Source organism: Mustela erminea, chromosome 5 (genome assembly GCF_009829155.1).
Source record: "Mustela erminea isolate mMusErm1 chromosome 5, mMusErm1.Pri, whole genome shotgun sequence".
Classification (NCBI taxonomy): domain Eukaryota; kingdom Metazoa; phylum Chordata; class Mammalia; order Carnivora; family Mustelidae; genus Mustela; species Mustela erminea.
In genome coordinates, this window is record NC_045618.1 from 70643804 (window position 1) to 70661006 (window position 17203).

General features: G+C 38.8%; 1 protein-coding gene and 1 long non-coding RNA gene across 2 annotated transcripts in view; one reads left to right on the forward strand and one right to left on the reverse strand.

The window, feature by feature from the left end:
* Positions 1–940: 940 nt before the first annotated feature.
* LOC116591065 lies at positions 941–7753 on the reverse strand. The gene is made up of 4 exons (XR_004285828.1): positions 7177–7753; positions 6354–6470; positions 3100–3134; positions 941–960 (listed from the first exon to the last, which is right to left on the reverse strand). It is a non-coding gene; the product is annotated as an uncharacterized LOC116591065 (long non-coding RNA).
* The window catches only part of AP4E1 (adaptor related protein complex 4 subunit epsilon 1), a 60789-nt gene continuing 50479 nt past the window's right edge, over positions 6894–17203 (forward strand). Inside the window, exons 1-4 of the mRNA XM_032343716.1 lie at positions 6894–7066; positions 7778–8021; positions 10099–10170; positions 13735–13858. Of these exons, the coding sequence (XP_032199607.1) occupies positions 7872–8021; positions 10099–10170; positions 13735–13858 (346 nt within the window). The 5' untranslated portion in view covers positions 6894–7066; positions 7778–7871. The remainder of the gene's footprint in view (positions 7067–7777; positions 8022–10098; positions 10171–13734; positions 13859–17203) is intronic.

The window sequence follows — 17203 nt, forward strand, 5'->3', positions numbered from 1 at the left end:
AAGATACATGGTACATCTCTAAGAGCAGGGCTGTGAGTAGAAAGAAGTATGCAGCATTTTCTAATTAATTTAGCCACAGAATACCTTTTACAATAAATATCTGTTTACAAGTTAAGAAGCACTGGTAAATGCTAGGACAAATGAATTGCTTAGACTTTAGGACAAATTTAGGGATTAGTTATAGTGGAGATGGTCATCAATGGGTACTTCTTTATATTCCCACAGATTATTGCCAGTAGTGGGGAACAAATAACCAGATGTTCTCCTAGTGTGTCTTTTTTCTTGTAATTCTTTCTCTGATTCTGCTTTAATCCCTGACATTCTCAGCTTCCACAAGTCCCATTTCTGAGGCAAACCCACTTAATCTACATTGACAGAGAAGGTAGAGTTGAGACCTGGATGGACCTCCGAGTTCCTAGTTCCTTGCTTCCTTCCTAAAATGGTTTTAATTTTCCTTATGATTATAAAATTAATATATTATCATTTAAAAAATTCAATAAATATCAAAAAGTATAAAAAAAAGCATACAGAGTAAACATAATTGCACCGTCCTAGGCAACGACCTTTAACATTTGGGTATCTATGTGTCCAAATATTTTTCTATGTACACCCTTTAAGGAATGTAAAATAAGTGCTTATTAAGTGTCAGGAATTGTGCCAGGTGCTAGGCAAATGGTGTTAAACACTTGATCCTTGTCTTCAAGTTACAATTTAGTCTAGTGAGGGAGAAAGACATTAAAAAAATCCAGCAAATAATTTTATACTTAAAAATTGTGGTAGGTGTGAGATTGACAAGTATTTTGGCAAAGACAGACTCAAACCATACATACGTTTGTTTGTTTGTTTGTTTGTTTGTTTGTTTTTAAGAGATGGGGGAGGGACCGAAGGAGAGGGAGAGAGAGAATCCCAAGCAGGCTCCACGCAGGGCTGGATCTCACAATCCTGAGATCATGACCTGAGCTGAAATCAAGAGTCAGATGTTGAAACAACTGAGCTACCCAGGCACGTCCATTCATACATATGTTATATAACCTGTTTTCTTCACTTACATCAATTTATCATGAATATTTTCCCATGACAATAAATATAGATTCTGTGCTAGAATTGAGAATAAGAAAAACATGCTCCTACCCCCGAGGGTTTGGTTTTAACAGGGGAGAGAGACATATAAATACATCATTTCAATCCAGTTTTCATAGGGGTTGTATAAGGTACAAACATGGGGCAGGGAAGGCTTCATGGGGAAGTGACTGCTTGATTTCTGTTTAAAGGATAAATAGAAATTTTTTAGTTAAGAATGGAAGAATATGCCAGACAGTCAGCATGTGCAAAAACATGAGAGTTAAAAGCATGGCACAGGCATACTTAGAGAACTGTTGGCAGCTTGATATTGCTAAAACAAAAAATCCTAACCTCAGCCTAGTAGAAGAGAATTCTAGAGAGGCAGGCAATGGGAAAATATCAAGGCCTATGTTTCCCTGGTAAGGAGTTCGCATTTATCTACCAGACTATTTTGAACTGAGAATAACATGATCAGATTTCTGAGATAGAAAATGCTCTTTGAAGGGCTGACTGAAAAGAGAAGAAACTGGTGATAGTGGGTGACTAATTAGAAGATTTTTGTAATAATCCAGCACAGAGATGGTGGCAGGTGAAACACGGCAATTGGAGGTATGTTAACCATCATGTTGTTAGGGGGTAAAGGGAAGTAAATTAGCTGGAGTGGGAGTCAGAATTACTGGTGAGAGCTGACAAGAGCTTTTCAGGGAAAACATGGCCAAATGGTAAACTCAAGAGCAAAGGGATGATGAAAGCTAACTGGAGTTTAGAAGCTGAGGGACTTAAGAATAGGAATAGCATCAGCTCCCTTGAACCCTAGGGGAGAGTTTGGCTGAGGACACAGGTGAGATCTGGAGTCATGGATATTTATATGTCCTTGGAACTCCCCCTTCATGTGGCTGCCAGACACATTCCTGGGACAGCATGACAACCTTACAGTAAGTGAGCATGAGCAACTGTTTTCTGTCTTTAATAGTCCCATCGAATGAAGGCAAAAATTTTGGGGAAAATGTTCTATGAGGGAATGATTCCCTAGAGATAGATCTTGGAAAGAAGTAGGCTGAATTCTCTGTGGTCACACGATAGAATGTAAGACTTTTGGAGTGAAAGCTAACATTTATGTATTATATATTTCTGAAGAAATAGATTGTAGCAGTTTCTAGGGAAGGGAAGTGGACAGCTTCCTGTGCAAGAGAGGAAGATTTTTCTCAGCATAATCTTTTGTACATTTTGAGATTTGAATGAAGAGAATTTGACATCTATTCAAAATAAAAGTTTTTAAAAAGGAAGCTGAGGAAGTGCAGAAGAAAAACATTACCCTTTCACACATCCGTATATATTTCCAAGGAGACACTCCTGCTTGGAAAGTGGTGGGGCTGCTGATATTCTCATGAGGAATAAGATAGCTGGCCCCACTGTAGTCTTAGGACCACCATACTTTCTTATAATGTGCGGAGTCATTTCTCTGTCCTATTTTCCGCTCAATGAGAGCCACCTTCTTCCCTGACTAGAAGAAGAGAGGAAATCCACTTCTAGAGGGTTTAATTTAATAGGTTCAATCCCTGTCATTCTGAGTGAAATTACCTGGGATAAAGGTGGAGATGGGAAAAGGAGAAAGGAGAGCCCATATTTACAGAAAAAATGGACAGTCTAAAATTACAAGCTTCAAAGAAAACATCTATATCCCTTTCATTTCATGGCAGGACTTGGAGCCAGAGTCTCAGAATAAGAAGCCACAGGCAACCTCTTCATTGTCCATCCATGAAAGTATGGGGAAAATGCTCCAAACTCAAAGTCTAGATTTAGGGCTGCAATTTCAGTTCTACCTCTAAGGTTGTGTGACCTTGGTCAACTGGCTTCTACAGCCTACGTATCAGTATCCTTTTCTGCAACATTAGGTGATTGGATGTGTCGATAACATCCAAATTTCTTCCAATTTCCACATCCTATAATTCTAAATCTTAGCAAGTCTTGCTATGTAATTCTGTAGTTTTTCCTACCAGGCATTTTACTTCTGGGCTTTTGACATTTGTTTCTTACCTCTGTTATCAACTTCTAGCTTTGCAAGATGGAACCTAGAGGAGAAATGGTAGAAATTGGTGGGGCTTCAACAATCTTTGTGCCTGGGTCACACACTGGGTAGAAAGCTCTGGAAGTTGTTCCACCAACTTCTTCACAGTCGGGTCAGTTGGAGATAGTTTTGTCTTTCCCCAGTTTTCTCTCTTTTCTAAGAACTCTTCTGTATTCTTCTCTTGTAACCATTCATTTTACCCCTAAAGTCTTTTGCTGTTCATTGGCCTATACTCATGTATCAATTGATGTGACTGAATAATGCATATACTTATTTCAATAAATAACTGAGTACCTACTATGTACTAGATAGTTTTCAAACTTTTCGGCCTTAGGACCCCCTCAGCATGTTTGAAAGTTATCAGGGACCTCCAAAACCTTTTGTTTATATATTTACTAAATTAAAAAGTAAAACTGAGAAAATTTAAGGTATTAACTAATTTTTAGAATAGCAAAAAACAGACCCATCGTATGTTAATAACATTAAAAAGATGAAAAACAGTTATATATTCAGAACAACAAAAAAAATTAGTGAGAGGAATGGCACTGTTTCACAATTTTGCAAATCTCTTTACTGTCAGCCTTAACATAAAACAGCTGGATTCTCATGCCTGGTTTCTTTATTTTATCTGTTGTCTTGGGGATTGTATTAGCTTCCTGGGGTGCTATAACAAATTACCAAAACTTGGCTGCTCAAAATGACAGAAATGTGTTCTTTTGCGGTTCTGGGGCCAGAAGTTCAACAAGTTTCACTGGGCCAAAATCAAGGTGTGGGCAGGGAAGTGCTCCCTCTGGAGGCACCAGGAGAAACTTCTCTCCTTGACCCTTCCCGATTCTGGTGACTGCTAACATTCCTTCATTTGCGGCTACCTCCTTCCCATCTCTTCCTATCTCTGCATCAACTGTTCTTGTGTGTGTGTGTTGGCTAATTTCCTGGTGCTTCTTTTTTTATTTTTTATTTTTATTTATTTATTTTTAAAAAGATTTTATTTATTCATTTGACAGAGACATCACAAGTAGGCAGAGAGGCAGGCAGAGAGAGAGGGAAGCAGGCTCCCTGCTGAGCAGACAGCCCAATGCGGGGCTTGATCCCAGTACCCTGAGATCATGACCTGAACCGGAGGCAGAGGCTTTAACCCACTGAGCCACCCAGCGCCCCTGCTTCTTTTTTTATAAGGACATTTGTGATGACTCGTAGGCCTCACTGGGATAATACAGGATAATCTCTTTACCTCAAGATCATGAACTCAATCCCATCAGCACAAGTTTCACTATTCACAGGTTTCAAGGCTTACAGTGCGGATATATCCTTGGGAGCCATTATCAGCCGACAACAGGTTATTTTGTTTGATGTTTATGAAGAAAATCTAGTCTCACACAGATATGCAGTTTGGGTCAAAAGCGAGTAGTTTTACAGCCTTTTCAAATAATTGTGGATGTTCTTCTTTAGTACAACACCAATACTCAACAAGAAGTAGTTTCTTAAAGGTTTGTTAAAACGTGGAATTGGAAAACATATCTGTGAACTTTTCTCACTGGGTTACATTAAAATCATTGGGCTAGAAAACACTTTAAATGGATCATTCATCCACTCCCTAATTTTATAAAATCATGCATTGATCATTTGGAAGATTTTGGTTCACTGAGTTATTTAGGTCTTCCTAATGTTGACACATGTAATTATATATGATCAAAAAATAACATTCTATTAATATCACATCCAATCTTATCAAAACAGTTCCTACATATTGGGAAATTATCAAACTCCTGGTGGTAGAAACACATTCTTCAAAATTGTAATTTACACACAAAAGCTTAAATTTTATCAGTGACAACAAATTCAATTATTTTCCTTAAAGTGACAGACTTGCTGTTCACTTTGAAGAAAGGCTCTGTTTGTTAATAAATGAAGAAAACTGGCTGGTTCAGCTTTCAAGTCAAACAAGTCCTCAAGTCCTTTTCCTTGAAGAACCCTGGCTGTGCATCACAACTGCTTGATGTGTACTTCCCATTTTGCCACACCCAGCGCTTAAAAGGCATATACTGAAAGGTCGAGATTTAACAAAATTAAGAATTCTTACTGCTTTATCAAAGATATTCTAAGGTAAACTGGCTTTTCTCCTCCCCCAGTGCGAGTGTATGTTAGTGAAGAATACAATTTGCAGCCTCTGCCTTGATTTGTGCCAAGGTGCCAGCACTTTTGCCCAGTATTGCTTTTATTCCATTAGTGCAAATATCAGCACAATTGTTCCAGGATAAACTTACTTTAAAAAATTGGTCACTTCTTCTGCCTTCCATCTTCCACCTCTTCCTGTCTGTCTGGCCTGACACTACCTGTCATTCACCGAAGCAAGCAAACACTGACTCCCTTAGAGTGTGTGGGTGGAAGGAGTCAATAGGTCATCATCACTCAGGATGATGTCAACACTCTTTTCATTATTTAACTTATATATTCAGGAGAACCGTCTGGTTGAGAGAGAGGAAATATAGGATGCCTGACAGCATGAGTTCTGAAGCCAGATAACCAGGTTTGAATTGCGGCTCTATACTGGGTAGCTGTATGACTTTGGGTCAAGTTACCCTCATTCATAAAGTGTAAATAAGATCTCCATATTAATACACTGAAAGTGCTTATAACAATGACTGGCATATATAAAGTGCTCAATAAATATTGCTCTTAGTCCCACCCCCCCCAAAATTGGTCATTGCTCTATTTCAGCACTACCTGTGTTTATTGCCAAGCATTTATATAAGAGTCTTCAAGTATTAGTACTGACACTGGATCGATACAAGCAAAGCAACAAGCCTAGCTTACATCTATGTTTATATAATTTTTCAGTCCATCTTCAAGGCAATGTAATTCTGCAGATCAGATGTTATCTCAGTCTTTACAATTGCAACTAAATTTCTAATTTGGTGAGCTACTGCATCCTTGGAAAGTACCTTGGCTACTTTCTTTCTAAAGATGATTTCTTTGATTTTTTTTTTTTAATCCAGCAGGCATTTCCTGAGAAACACACAAGCTTTATTAGCCTCTCAGTTATCATTTGCCCTTTTGCAGCCAGTGCAACACAATAATTTCACCTGTAAGATGCTTCAGTGGGTTTTTCTAGTTCAAAGAGTGGTAACAAAAATGCTCTGACTTTTAAAGGCCCTATCATGTTTAAAATATTCAATTCCCTTTTCTTTCTTATGTACCGTTTCACCCAGACTCTCCCCTTTACCTGAGTCAGAGAATCCTCTGATACTAAGTTCAATGTCGTATTTTTCAGCATCTTTAGCTGTTGGAAGATTGAGAAAGCAAGTCTTCTAATCTCCCTTTCGTAAGCCAATGAAAGAACCTAAAGTTAAAAATTTTATTCAAATTTTACTTTGAATAAAATATTAAATTCTATAAGAATAACAATTTAAAATAATATTTAAACATTTAGATGCTTTTTCAATAAATTAAAAACTATTCTTGCAAAGCAAGTCCACAAAATGAACTTTTTTCTTGTGTTTCTTCATGGGTGCTAGGGCAGTTTAGGGATTTCAAAAAACCCATTTATTGGGGGAGTGATGGGTTTCCAGAGACCAGGTATAAGGGAGGATAGCTTGTGAGAACACACTAGTAGTAGTAAGGAAAAACTAAGTTAATCTCTGAAAGCGCACATGTTTATACCCTAACCCTTGGAACATTCTAGAAAACAGAGGGGTACTCAAGCACACATTCCACCACTAACAAAGCTCTTAAGTCAACTATCCTCTTGAAAACTTCTCTGTATACTCCCAAAAGGATGAGAGTGAAAACAGCAAACATTTTAGTATTGGGCATCGAGTTTGGACTTCGGTGGATCCGCTGGAAGGGTCGCAGAGACCCTCAGAAGTCACCAGACCGCATTCTGAGAACCACTGTACCAGATTCTGTTCTAGGTGGAAGCTGGGGTAACAGCAACAGGTAAACTATCCCCTCCGCAGGGAGATGAGGTATTTACGCAGGGGTCACTGCGATCAGCTCTGAAGGGAGAAAGAACAGAGCTCTGGGAGCGGGTAGGGCACAACACCCACCCTCGTCTGCCGGGCCGGGTGGGCTGCTTCGGGAGCGTGACCTCGAAACCGCCGCCGCAGAGCAGGAGTCGGCCGGGGTGTGGGGGTGGGGAGGGCTTCGCGACCACTTCCCACCCTTTCCTGACTGCGTCCCCAATTCCCGGAGAACAGGGGCGGTTAGGAAGCGGCAGTGGTTGCGACACCCCTGCGTGAGGAAGCCGCAGGACTGCGCGCTCTCCTTCGGCAGCGTCCCCAGCTCCCTCAGGGCCGGGGCCACGTGTGGCGCCGAGGGCCGCCTTCGGGCTGTGGGGAAGGAAGGTGGGCGGAGGGCCCGCAGTCCCGCAACCTGGGAACGAGGCCTAATGGGGCCAGGAACGTGCGCCTCCAGATAGGGTCTCGCGCGGCGCGGAGGCGGCGAAAAGGAAAGGGAAACCCCGGAGTTGCCATCGAAACCGGACCATCAGGTCCCTCAATTCCTCCCTAGGAAGTCCAACCTCCGCGCGCCAGCTGAGCTAGCCTCTTCCCTGCGCGGCCTCTCGCGCCCTCCGGCGGCCTCTCTTGAGAACGACACTGTCCTTGTCCACGCCGGACGCGAATAAAGATTTCTTCTTCAAACAAACAGGAAGTGTCTACGGAGGCCCGGCGGGCGGCTAGGCAGGGCCCGGGCATGAAGCCGGGCGGCGACCGGATCGCGGGCGGTGGCGGCGGCGGCGGCGATGAGCGACATAGTGGAGAAGACGCTGACGGCGCTGCCGGGACTCTTTTTGCAGAACCAGTCGGTTGGCGGGCCGGCGGGCGTCAAGGCGTCTTTCTCTTCGCGGCTGGGCGGCCTCGTCCGCGGCATCACCGCGCTAACTTCCAAGCACGTAAGTGCTCGCCGGACCGGGAGGTCAGGGGCGCCGGCGAAAAGGCCCCCGCGCTGGGAGGCCCGAGTCCGGCGGCGAGCCTCGGGGTCGGCCCTCCCGCGGGGTTCAGGGACTCCGTGTGTGTCTGTGCTTCCCCGCGTCTGTCTGGAAGCGTCACTTTCCTTCCCGGACTGACAGCTTGGAGGCCGAATTTCCACAGTTGGCCGTGACACTGAGTCATTATCGTCTGCGGCTGGTCTGTCTAATCTTTGAGTCTCTGTGTATTTCTGGACGTTGAAGTGGAAAAGTACCAAAACGTACTCCATAGGTTGTTTCGAGGATTAGAGGAGCCATCGAGCGAGTGAAAATACCTAGTGCCGTGGAAGTGTCAGCATCGCTTACCTTCTACAAAGTTTCTGTACAGGTTCTTTCTCACCAGTTCTTTCACACACCGGAACAGAGCCTGCCGTCTGAACCTGTTGTTCAACGTCTTTGGGGAGCTTGAGGTTCTTAGGTTGTAACAACCTTGGGCGGGGGCAACAAAGAAAAAGAGTTAATTCTCCCCAGATAAAAAGTTTGTTGTCTCAGCCTCAGATGGGCTTTGAAAATGACTAGTTAGAATAGAAGGTATTAAGTTTCCACAAACTTTGGTAGTTGAACCAAGATTCAACAACCTATAAGATTATTTTGTTATGTCATAATTTGTTCAAAAGTTAATTTATGAAGGAGGTTATTATGCGTTAGGCATGGAGGAAAAACAGTAAAACAAATTTTCTTTTCCCCAAGGAATTGGTCCTTCATCTTGGACTTAAGACAGGTATAAGCAATATACAATGACTTGTAAGTCCCCAGAGAGGAGGATTTTCTTCAAAGTGCCCTTGGAGTTTAAAACATTTTTTTAAAAGATTTTATTTATTTATTTGACAGAGTGAGATCACAAGTAGGCAGAGAGGCCGGCAGAGAGAGAGAAGGGGAAGCAGACTCCCTGCTGAGCAGACTCAATCCCAGGGGACTCAATCCCAGGACCCTGGAGTCATGACCCAAGCTGAAGGCAGAGGCTTTAACCCACTGAGCCACCCAGGCGCCCCTAAAACATTCTTTTTAAGTTGAAATAAGATGATGCTCTACTGGATGCTGTATTTCTCCTTCACATTCAGAAATCGTTATTTATGGACATAATATTGTTTGTCTTAATATTTTGTCCTTTACTCATTTCTGTGAGATTCTGAGTGAAATTAAAAAAATATTTTTGGTCTTAAATTGTAGTTTGGAACTGTACATAGGGTATCTAAATGTGGCAGTACCTCAGGAGTAGTACTTGAGTAAGCTACCTACTGGACATCTGCTGATTGAATGTGTAATTTAAAGATAATTTAAATGTGTAATTTAATGTGTAATTTAAAATGGGGCCAATATTCAAGTGTGCTAAGGAGATGAAATACAGTGGAGGCAGCAGAAGTGGTCACATTGATGTACTTGTTGTGTATATGAGAGAGAGAGAGAGATGGGAGTTGAAGGAAAGGATGTGAGGAATAGTGAGAAAAGAAGAGGGAAGAGTATAGCTTAAGGGGAAAAAGACCTATTTCTGTTTCTTCCCTCATATCCTATTTCTCTATTCTATGAAGACTTTTTACTTTACTTATTAAGATTTTTTTTATTCTTAAGTTATCTCTATACCTATTGTGGGGCTCAAACTCAGAACCCCAAGATGAAGAGTTGGATGCTCCACTGACTGAGCCAGCCGGGGCGCCCCAGGACTTTTATTCTTAAAGGGAAGGGGTGAGACCCTTATCCTGGACCAGTAGATGAAAAATTTCTTCTTTCTCTCCACCTTGAATTCAAAACAAAGGAAAACAAAACAAAACATTTTCTGCTAATCTGTCCTTTAGAGGACAGTAGTTAAGTGAAGGAAAAAGGAACGGTGGATTATTCTTTACAGGAATGATTGGGAGGGTTTGGAGAAATGCGTTTAGGCTAATCTTAAGCATGTAATTTTTATAACTGTCCTTTAAAATAACGTTTACTTTTTGTTGAAAGAACTACTGCTGCAGTTTGAAAAGACCATTATTCGTGCATTTAATTACTTTCATTTTTTTAGGAGGAAGAGAAACTAATCCAGCAGGAACTGAGTAGTCTGAAAGCAACTGTTTCTGCTCCTACAACAACACTGGTGAGTTTGCATAGTCAGTGCTAGCACATTTAATATTTGAAATCAGGTCCACTATGGAGTCTGTAGTGGCATCTAATTGATCAGTTGCTAAAATCTAATTTATCATAGTCACAGTTATGGATGGTAGCAGGTCAGACACGAGCTTAAGCTTTTTTGTTTTGTTTTGTTTTGTTTACAGGCATACAGTTGTTTATTTTAGCATTGTTAGTTAGCTTTTTATTATTTATTGGCTGCACTAGAGCAAGGCTTGCTTGACTGATGCCAATTCAGTGCCAGCATAATGATAATTACATAAATGTGGCAATACTCATGGGACCCCAGTGCTGATCTTATTGTTTTAATGTTGTGTACTGGGAAAATGTTATGCTCTATCATTTATTTAAAGTAATATTTTCAGTCCTGAATTGGTATATTACAGATCTCTCATTTTGCTCTTCTACATCTTAGAATATAGGTGAATGAGGTAGAAAATGGTTTTCTTGCTGTAAAATACTGTATTGCACAACAGTGAAATCAAGTTCCAGTTATTTTAGAACTTGAGCCATATAACTTGATTTCTCAAAAAGCCTTTTTTTGCAGCTATTTAACGAGTAGCCTCTGTGCAGGCCACTGTCCCTACATAGTTTCATTAAGATCTAAGTTTTTTTTTTTCCTTTCAATTTTCATGTGGTTTCATATAATGAGATTTTGCTAAGCAACATTATTCAGCAAATATTTAGTGAGTGTTCTCCCTCTTCTAATAAGAATATTAGGGTGAATATTTTGCATGAACACACGATCATGTACATGAATAACATTTTTATAGCTTAAGAGAATGTATATATTTCCTTTTATGATCATAGTAATATTTGGAAAAATGAACCTCAAAGCATAGTTAATCTGATATATTTATGTGTGTGTATATATGTATATGTATGTGTATAGATAGGTATATGTGTGTATATGTTGAAATCATTGTGTATTTATTCGTGATACTTGATAGAAATGTTAAGCAGAAATGGTTTCTTTCCTTTTACTTTGTTTGATTTCCATTTTTATTGACACACCTGGAGAAATAAGATAAATAGGTAGAACTTAGGGAGCCAGATTTTGGATGGTAGATTTTATAATAATTATGACTATCCAGCTCTGGGCATGCTTTTTTTTTTTTCTTTTTTTAAATTAGAGAGAGAGAGCAAGCATGATGTGGGAGGGGTAGAGAGAGGAGAGAGGGAATCCCAAGCATGCTCCACCCTCAGCATGGAGTCCCATGCAGGCTCCTTCCATGACCCTGAGGTCATGACCTGAGCCAAAATGGTAAGTCAGATGCTTAACCAACTGAGCCACCCAGGTGCCTCTGGGCATGCTTTGTAGTCTGTCTCTGAGGTGGTTGGGTAGAGGTTCCATGAGAGTTTGTTAGAGAAATTGTAAAAAAAAAAAAAAAAATAATTCTGCAGTAGGGAATGGACTTTCTTCTCATAAACTAGGAGAATAAAAATGTATGCTATAGAAAGTTACAAAACCAGGGATGAAATTTAATGGATTAGATGAATACTTTCACTCCTAATTGATGTGGAAGCCTTTTAAGAGGAACTTCCAGTATCTTTTAAGCTTGTTTTTTTCAGTGTTTAGTAGTCTTAATATACTAATGAATTAATTGTTACTACTTTAAACATAAGTGACCTGAATTAAATCTTATTTTCCAAGGATTTTCCTATGGTTTCTTTTAAAACTCTTCATGTTTATGTATATAAATATGATATGTATATATATATATGTATATAAATACATACATTTATAAATATGAATTAGTAAATATTATTATCCTTACTTAAAAATATTTATTATTTTCTAAGTATTTTGTATAATACACTAACCTAGTTAATTTTTATTTTTTTATTCTTTTATTTTTATTTTTTTTTAAAGATTTTATTTATTTATTTGACAGAGATCAGAAGTAGGCAGAGAGTCTGGCAGAGAGAGAGAGGAGGAAGCAGGCTCCCTGCAGAGCAGAGAGTGTGATGCAGGGCTCGATCCCAGGACCCTGGGATCATGACCTGAGCCGAAGGCAGAGGCTTTAACCCACTGAGCCACCCAGGCGCCCCATGACCTAGTTAATTTTTAGATATTAAAATGGGCTGTGGGGACGCCTGGGTGGCTCAGTTGGTTAAGCAGCTGCCTTTGGCTCAGGTCATGATCCCAGCGTCCTGGGATCGAGTCCCACATCGGGCTCCTTGCTTGGCAGGGAGCCTGCTTCTCCCTCTGCCTCTGCCTGCCACTCTGTCTGCCTGTGCTTGCTCTCGCTTCTCTCTCTATGACAAATAAATAAATAAAATCTTTAAAAAAAATAAAATAAAAAAAAATAAAATGGGCTGTGGACTTATATTAAAGCATGTTTTATTTATATTTTAAATTTATGATTAAAATTTGCTATAAATGTTGAAAATGCAAATATTATTGTACTAATAAAACAAATTATAGAATCTCCTAAAACAACTTATTAGCTTCTGTTAGAAATACTGAAAGACCCAGTTAAAAAATTAAATGTTGAAATAGCTATAGCATTAATGATATCATGCCTTCTGTTCCTAATTACTGAGAGTTATTTAAAAAGAATGCCAGTAAAACAAACTATTGCATATTATGTACAGTAAAATAATTCTGAAGAAAGTCTGGGTGCAGTTTGGTTTTTAAATGTAAACATTTTCTTTACAAATTATTACTAACTTATGGGAATTTTATGGGTGTTTTCATTTAGCAAAGAATATTAAAATTATGTGCTCCAATCTAGAAGCCAAGTCATAATACCATGGGTGAAATTTTGCCTGAAGATCATGTGTCTCATATTATAATCACAGGAACACCTAGAATTAGGAAGAGCTATAGTTCGGGTGCCTGGATGGCTCAATCAGTTGAGTGTCCAACTTTTGTTTTTGGTTCAGTCATGATCTGGGGGTTGTGAGATCAAGCCTGTTGTCGGGCTCCGTGCTGAGTGTAGAGCCTGCTTAAGAGTCTCTTGCTCGCAGGGTGCCTAGGTGGCTCAGCGGTTAAGTGTCTGCCTTTGGCTCAGGTCATGATCTCAGGGTCCTGGGATTGAGCCCCGCATCGGGCTCTCTGCTCAGCAGGGAGCCTGCTCCCCATCCCTCTCTGCCTGCTTCTCTGCCTGCTTGTGATCTCTCTCTGTCAAATAAATAAATAAATAAATAATCCTTAAAAAATTATTAAAAAAAAGAGTCTCTTGCTCCCTCTCCCTCTGCCACTCATCCTGCTTGTGCACGTGTGTGCTCTCTCAAATAAATAAATAAGTCTTAAAAATAAAAAAAGAAATAGCTATGGTTGATTCATTTTATAATGTTGCCACTAACAAAATGTTAAAATAATTTTACTTAAACTGTTAGTAAGCTAAGTTTTGGAGCAACCTCTATTTATAAAGTTTGACTTCAGATTATGAATTTATAATATGTATATATTTTATTTCTTCAGTGCCAGGATTAAGAGATCTCCCTGTGAAATGCAACATAATTTAAGACTTAAAATCAAAGTATTCTATTTATTTATTCAGTTACTGGATATTTTGTTTTGCAGAAAATGATGAAGGAATGTATGGTGAGACTTATATATTGTGAAATGCTTGGATATGATGCTTCCTTTGGCTACATACATGCAATCAAGTTGGCACAACAAGGAAACCTTTTAGAAAAAAGAGTAGGTATGTATGTGTGTAAGGTTTTTGTACTTAATGTTGCACTTAAAGTGCCAGGAACTAGGTAAAATCAATGATGGTGAGTATATAGGGTGTTTTTAGAAAACTGCCTTGTAATTTCCTAAGCTTTAAAAGAGAACACTTCAAAAACTCAAATCTGTAAGTGAAATTACTCTTACTGATCCTTAGCATTATGGGGTTATGGAGATTAAAAATTACCTATTTTTGTGATTGTTGGATGACTGTCTGTATTTGTCAAAACTCATTAAGGCATACACTTAAAAATGAGTGCATTTTCTTGTGTGTAAATTATATCTCAGCAAAGCTGATTTTAAATTCTGCCTGACCTCATCAATTCAATGATCAGAAAAGTTTCCTTATAGAATAAAAACTGAAATTGACTTGAATAATTTAAAATATACTCTTCTTAGTTTCATAAATGTTAGCTGTGAGGATTAGAGGTATCTCTTAAAAAGTTTTGTCTTCTTAATATTAGGGCTATTAGGAAATATCCTTTTAAATAAGGGCTTAAATCTTTTGCTCATGTAGGTTCAGCTGTGTATCAGAATCCAAGAAGGAAACACGTGAGAGTATTATAGGAGTACAACATGTTCTTTATTCAAAACAGTTGATAATGTCATGTTTTCAAGGACCAGCGTTCTTCACAAATTATATTCACCTCTGTCAGATGATGGGGTGGAGGAGAGAGATATTTTGGGGAAGATTCTAAGACCAGGTGCACCCAGTATTCTATTTATTGAAACTCAGTCCACTCTTTGAGATTTGTTGTATTCTTCCCTCCAAGGGGAATGTCTTCTGGCATGCTGTCTGTCCCTCATTGTATTCCAAATCAAGTTTTACTCTTTTGTGATCACCTGGGTGGCATTTACCATCTGTTATCTTGTGATGTTGCCTTTTCATATATTAATGTTTTATTAATGTTTTTAGCTCTCTAACTAATTCTAAGATCCCTAAAGGCAGGGAAAATTTGAAAACAATAGGCAGTCAATATGAAATGGTTGGTGCTGTGATTTTGTATAGCTGTTGCTATGTTGTGCTTCTTAGACGGTCATATAATTTTTTTCATTTTCTACTTAATTTTATTTTAAAAATTGTTCAAAAGTTAGGACCTTATAAAAAGGTATAATCAAAGTAGTCTGACTTTTATCTCTGACCTCTCTTACCCAGTTTGTTCCTTAACTCCTATAGGTAACATTTTCATTAGTTTCTGATTAATCTTTCCATTGTTTCTTTTTGTAAAACAAGCAAATGCACCGGTATACTCAAACACTCTCTCTTATGCAAAAGATAACATGGCTATCTAGATTATTCTACACCTTGTTTTGAAATCTTCATACTTCTATACAGTTGCATCATTTTCATTGGATGGATGGATAGGCTATAGTTTTTTCCATCAGGTCTCTGTTGGTAGACATATGGGTTATTTTTTATTTTTTGCTCTTGTAAATAATGTTGCAGTGAATAAGCTTGTACAGGTGTTATGCATAATTATGAAAACTTATTTTAACAGAGACCTCAGAGTCATTTTTATTGAGGTTTATGGTCTTAGGGAAATATTTTATTGCCATGTGGAAAGACATTTATCTATAGGTATTGACATTTTTTATGTGTGCTAATGAGTAGAAATTTTTTTTTAAGATAACTTTATTTATTTATTTAAAAGTTTTTATTTATTTATTTGAGAGAGACAGTGAGAGCGAGCATGAGAGGGAGAATGTCAGAGGGAGAAGCAGACTCCCTGTGGAGCTGGGAGCACAATGTGAGTCTCGATCCTAGAACTCCCGGATCATGACCTAAGCTGAAGGCATTGCTTAACCAACTGAGCCACCCAGGTACCCCTAAGATAGCATTTAAACCTTCTGTATGTCTTCACTCTGGTGCTATTGCCTCTTCAGCTTTCCTGAGATATGTAAGACTAGTTTTGTTGCTTTCTCTGATGGAGACACCTTCTTATTTTTTTTTAGAAATATAATTGAATAAAATAAATTTTGGTACATTAAATCAGACATGATGTTAGGTGCTTTATCTTGGGAGATAGGATAAAACTGAGGCTTAGAAAGGTTAAGTCACTTGTCTAAGGTCATACAGCTAATAAAGGGTGGATCCTGAATGTAAACCCAAGTATGTATGAGTCAAAGCTTATATTCTTATTCTATGTTACACTTTTATATCAAACATATTCCTTAATCATAGTCATTATTCTTTTCTTCTGGAAACTTTTCATCTTTTGAGTCACCAAATATTCTCTCCCCTATTTCCTGAGAGTCAAAATAGTTAAGGATATTCTTTGTAACAGATAAAATTAAGGTTTTCTTGAGATGGTCTTTGAATTTGTTCATCTTCTCATACCCTGATATTGGTGAGTTGGATGTGGGTGATATCTTGGCTGATCACATGAGTTCTCAGCATTCTGTAAGACCTAATCTCTTTAAATGCTCCCTAAGGTTTTTCTCATCTCTTTTTTGCCCCTGGTTATAGTCTTTTTTCTTTGTCATGGTGCTACTTCTTGGTTGTGAGAATAGGTGGTTTCTAACAGCTTTCCCATGATTCCCAGCAGACACACACACAGTGTGTGGATAATGGTGAGGACAGTTAGACTCCCTAATGAGAGGACTGAAAGAATTGAGAAGAATGGAAAACAGTGAGGATGGAAGTCAGGGAATAGGACCTCAGTGTAAACTGTGTGGAGAGACAGGACAGCATAGGATTAAAACAAAAGTTAACTCCTACTGACTGGGTTTGAGTGCTGGCTCCACCATGTACTAGCCATAGACTTTGTGCAGTTACCCTCTATGGGCCTCATATTCTTTTGGGGGATAATAAGACTTCATAGAGTGGTAAGGATTGAATGAGGTGAGGCTTGTAATGTACTGATCCATGGTAACTGTCTAACAAATGTTTATCAGTATGAAGGGTGACAAGAAAGTGACATGGAGTATCTAGAGTCCATGTACATGCATCTGTCATAGTATTAATTTATGTCCTCAATCGTAAGATGTCCTTTTTAATATTGAAATAAAAATGCTTACTTAAATCAATGATTCCATTTAATGTGCTAGACAGTGTTTCTTTCCTCTACAACTGTTATTCCTTCAATAGTGTATCTTCATATTGAGAAAATAAGGTATTGTTTATGGCTTAATATATGATTTACATCATATGCAATGGTAGGGGGTGGCTCATTCAATAATAACAAATTGCCAGTAACTCCCTAGTAACTACAGTAGCTTTTAGTTTTTCAACAGTTGTATGTTTGATTACAAGATAGAAAATGTTTTGATTGATTGTGTAGAGATATGCACAGAAGATAGAAGATGTATTTCTGACGTC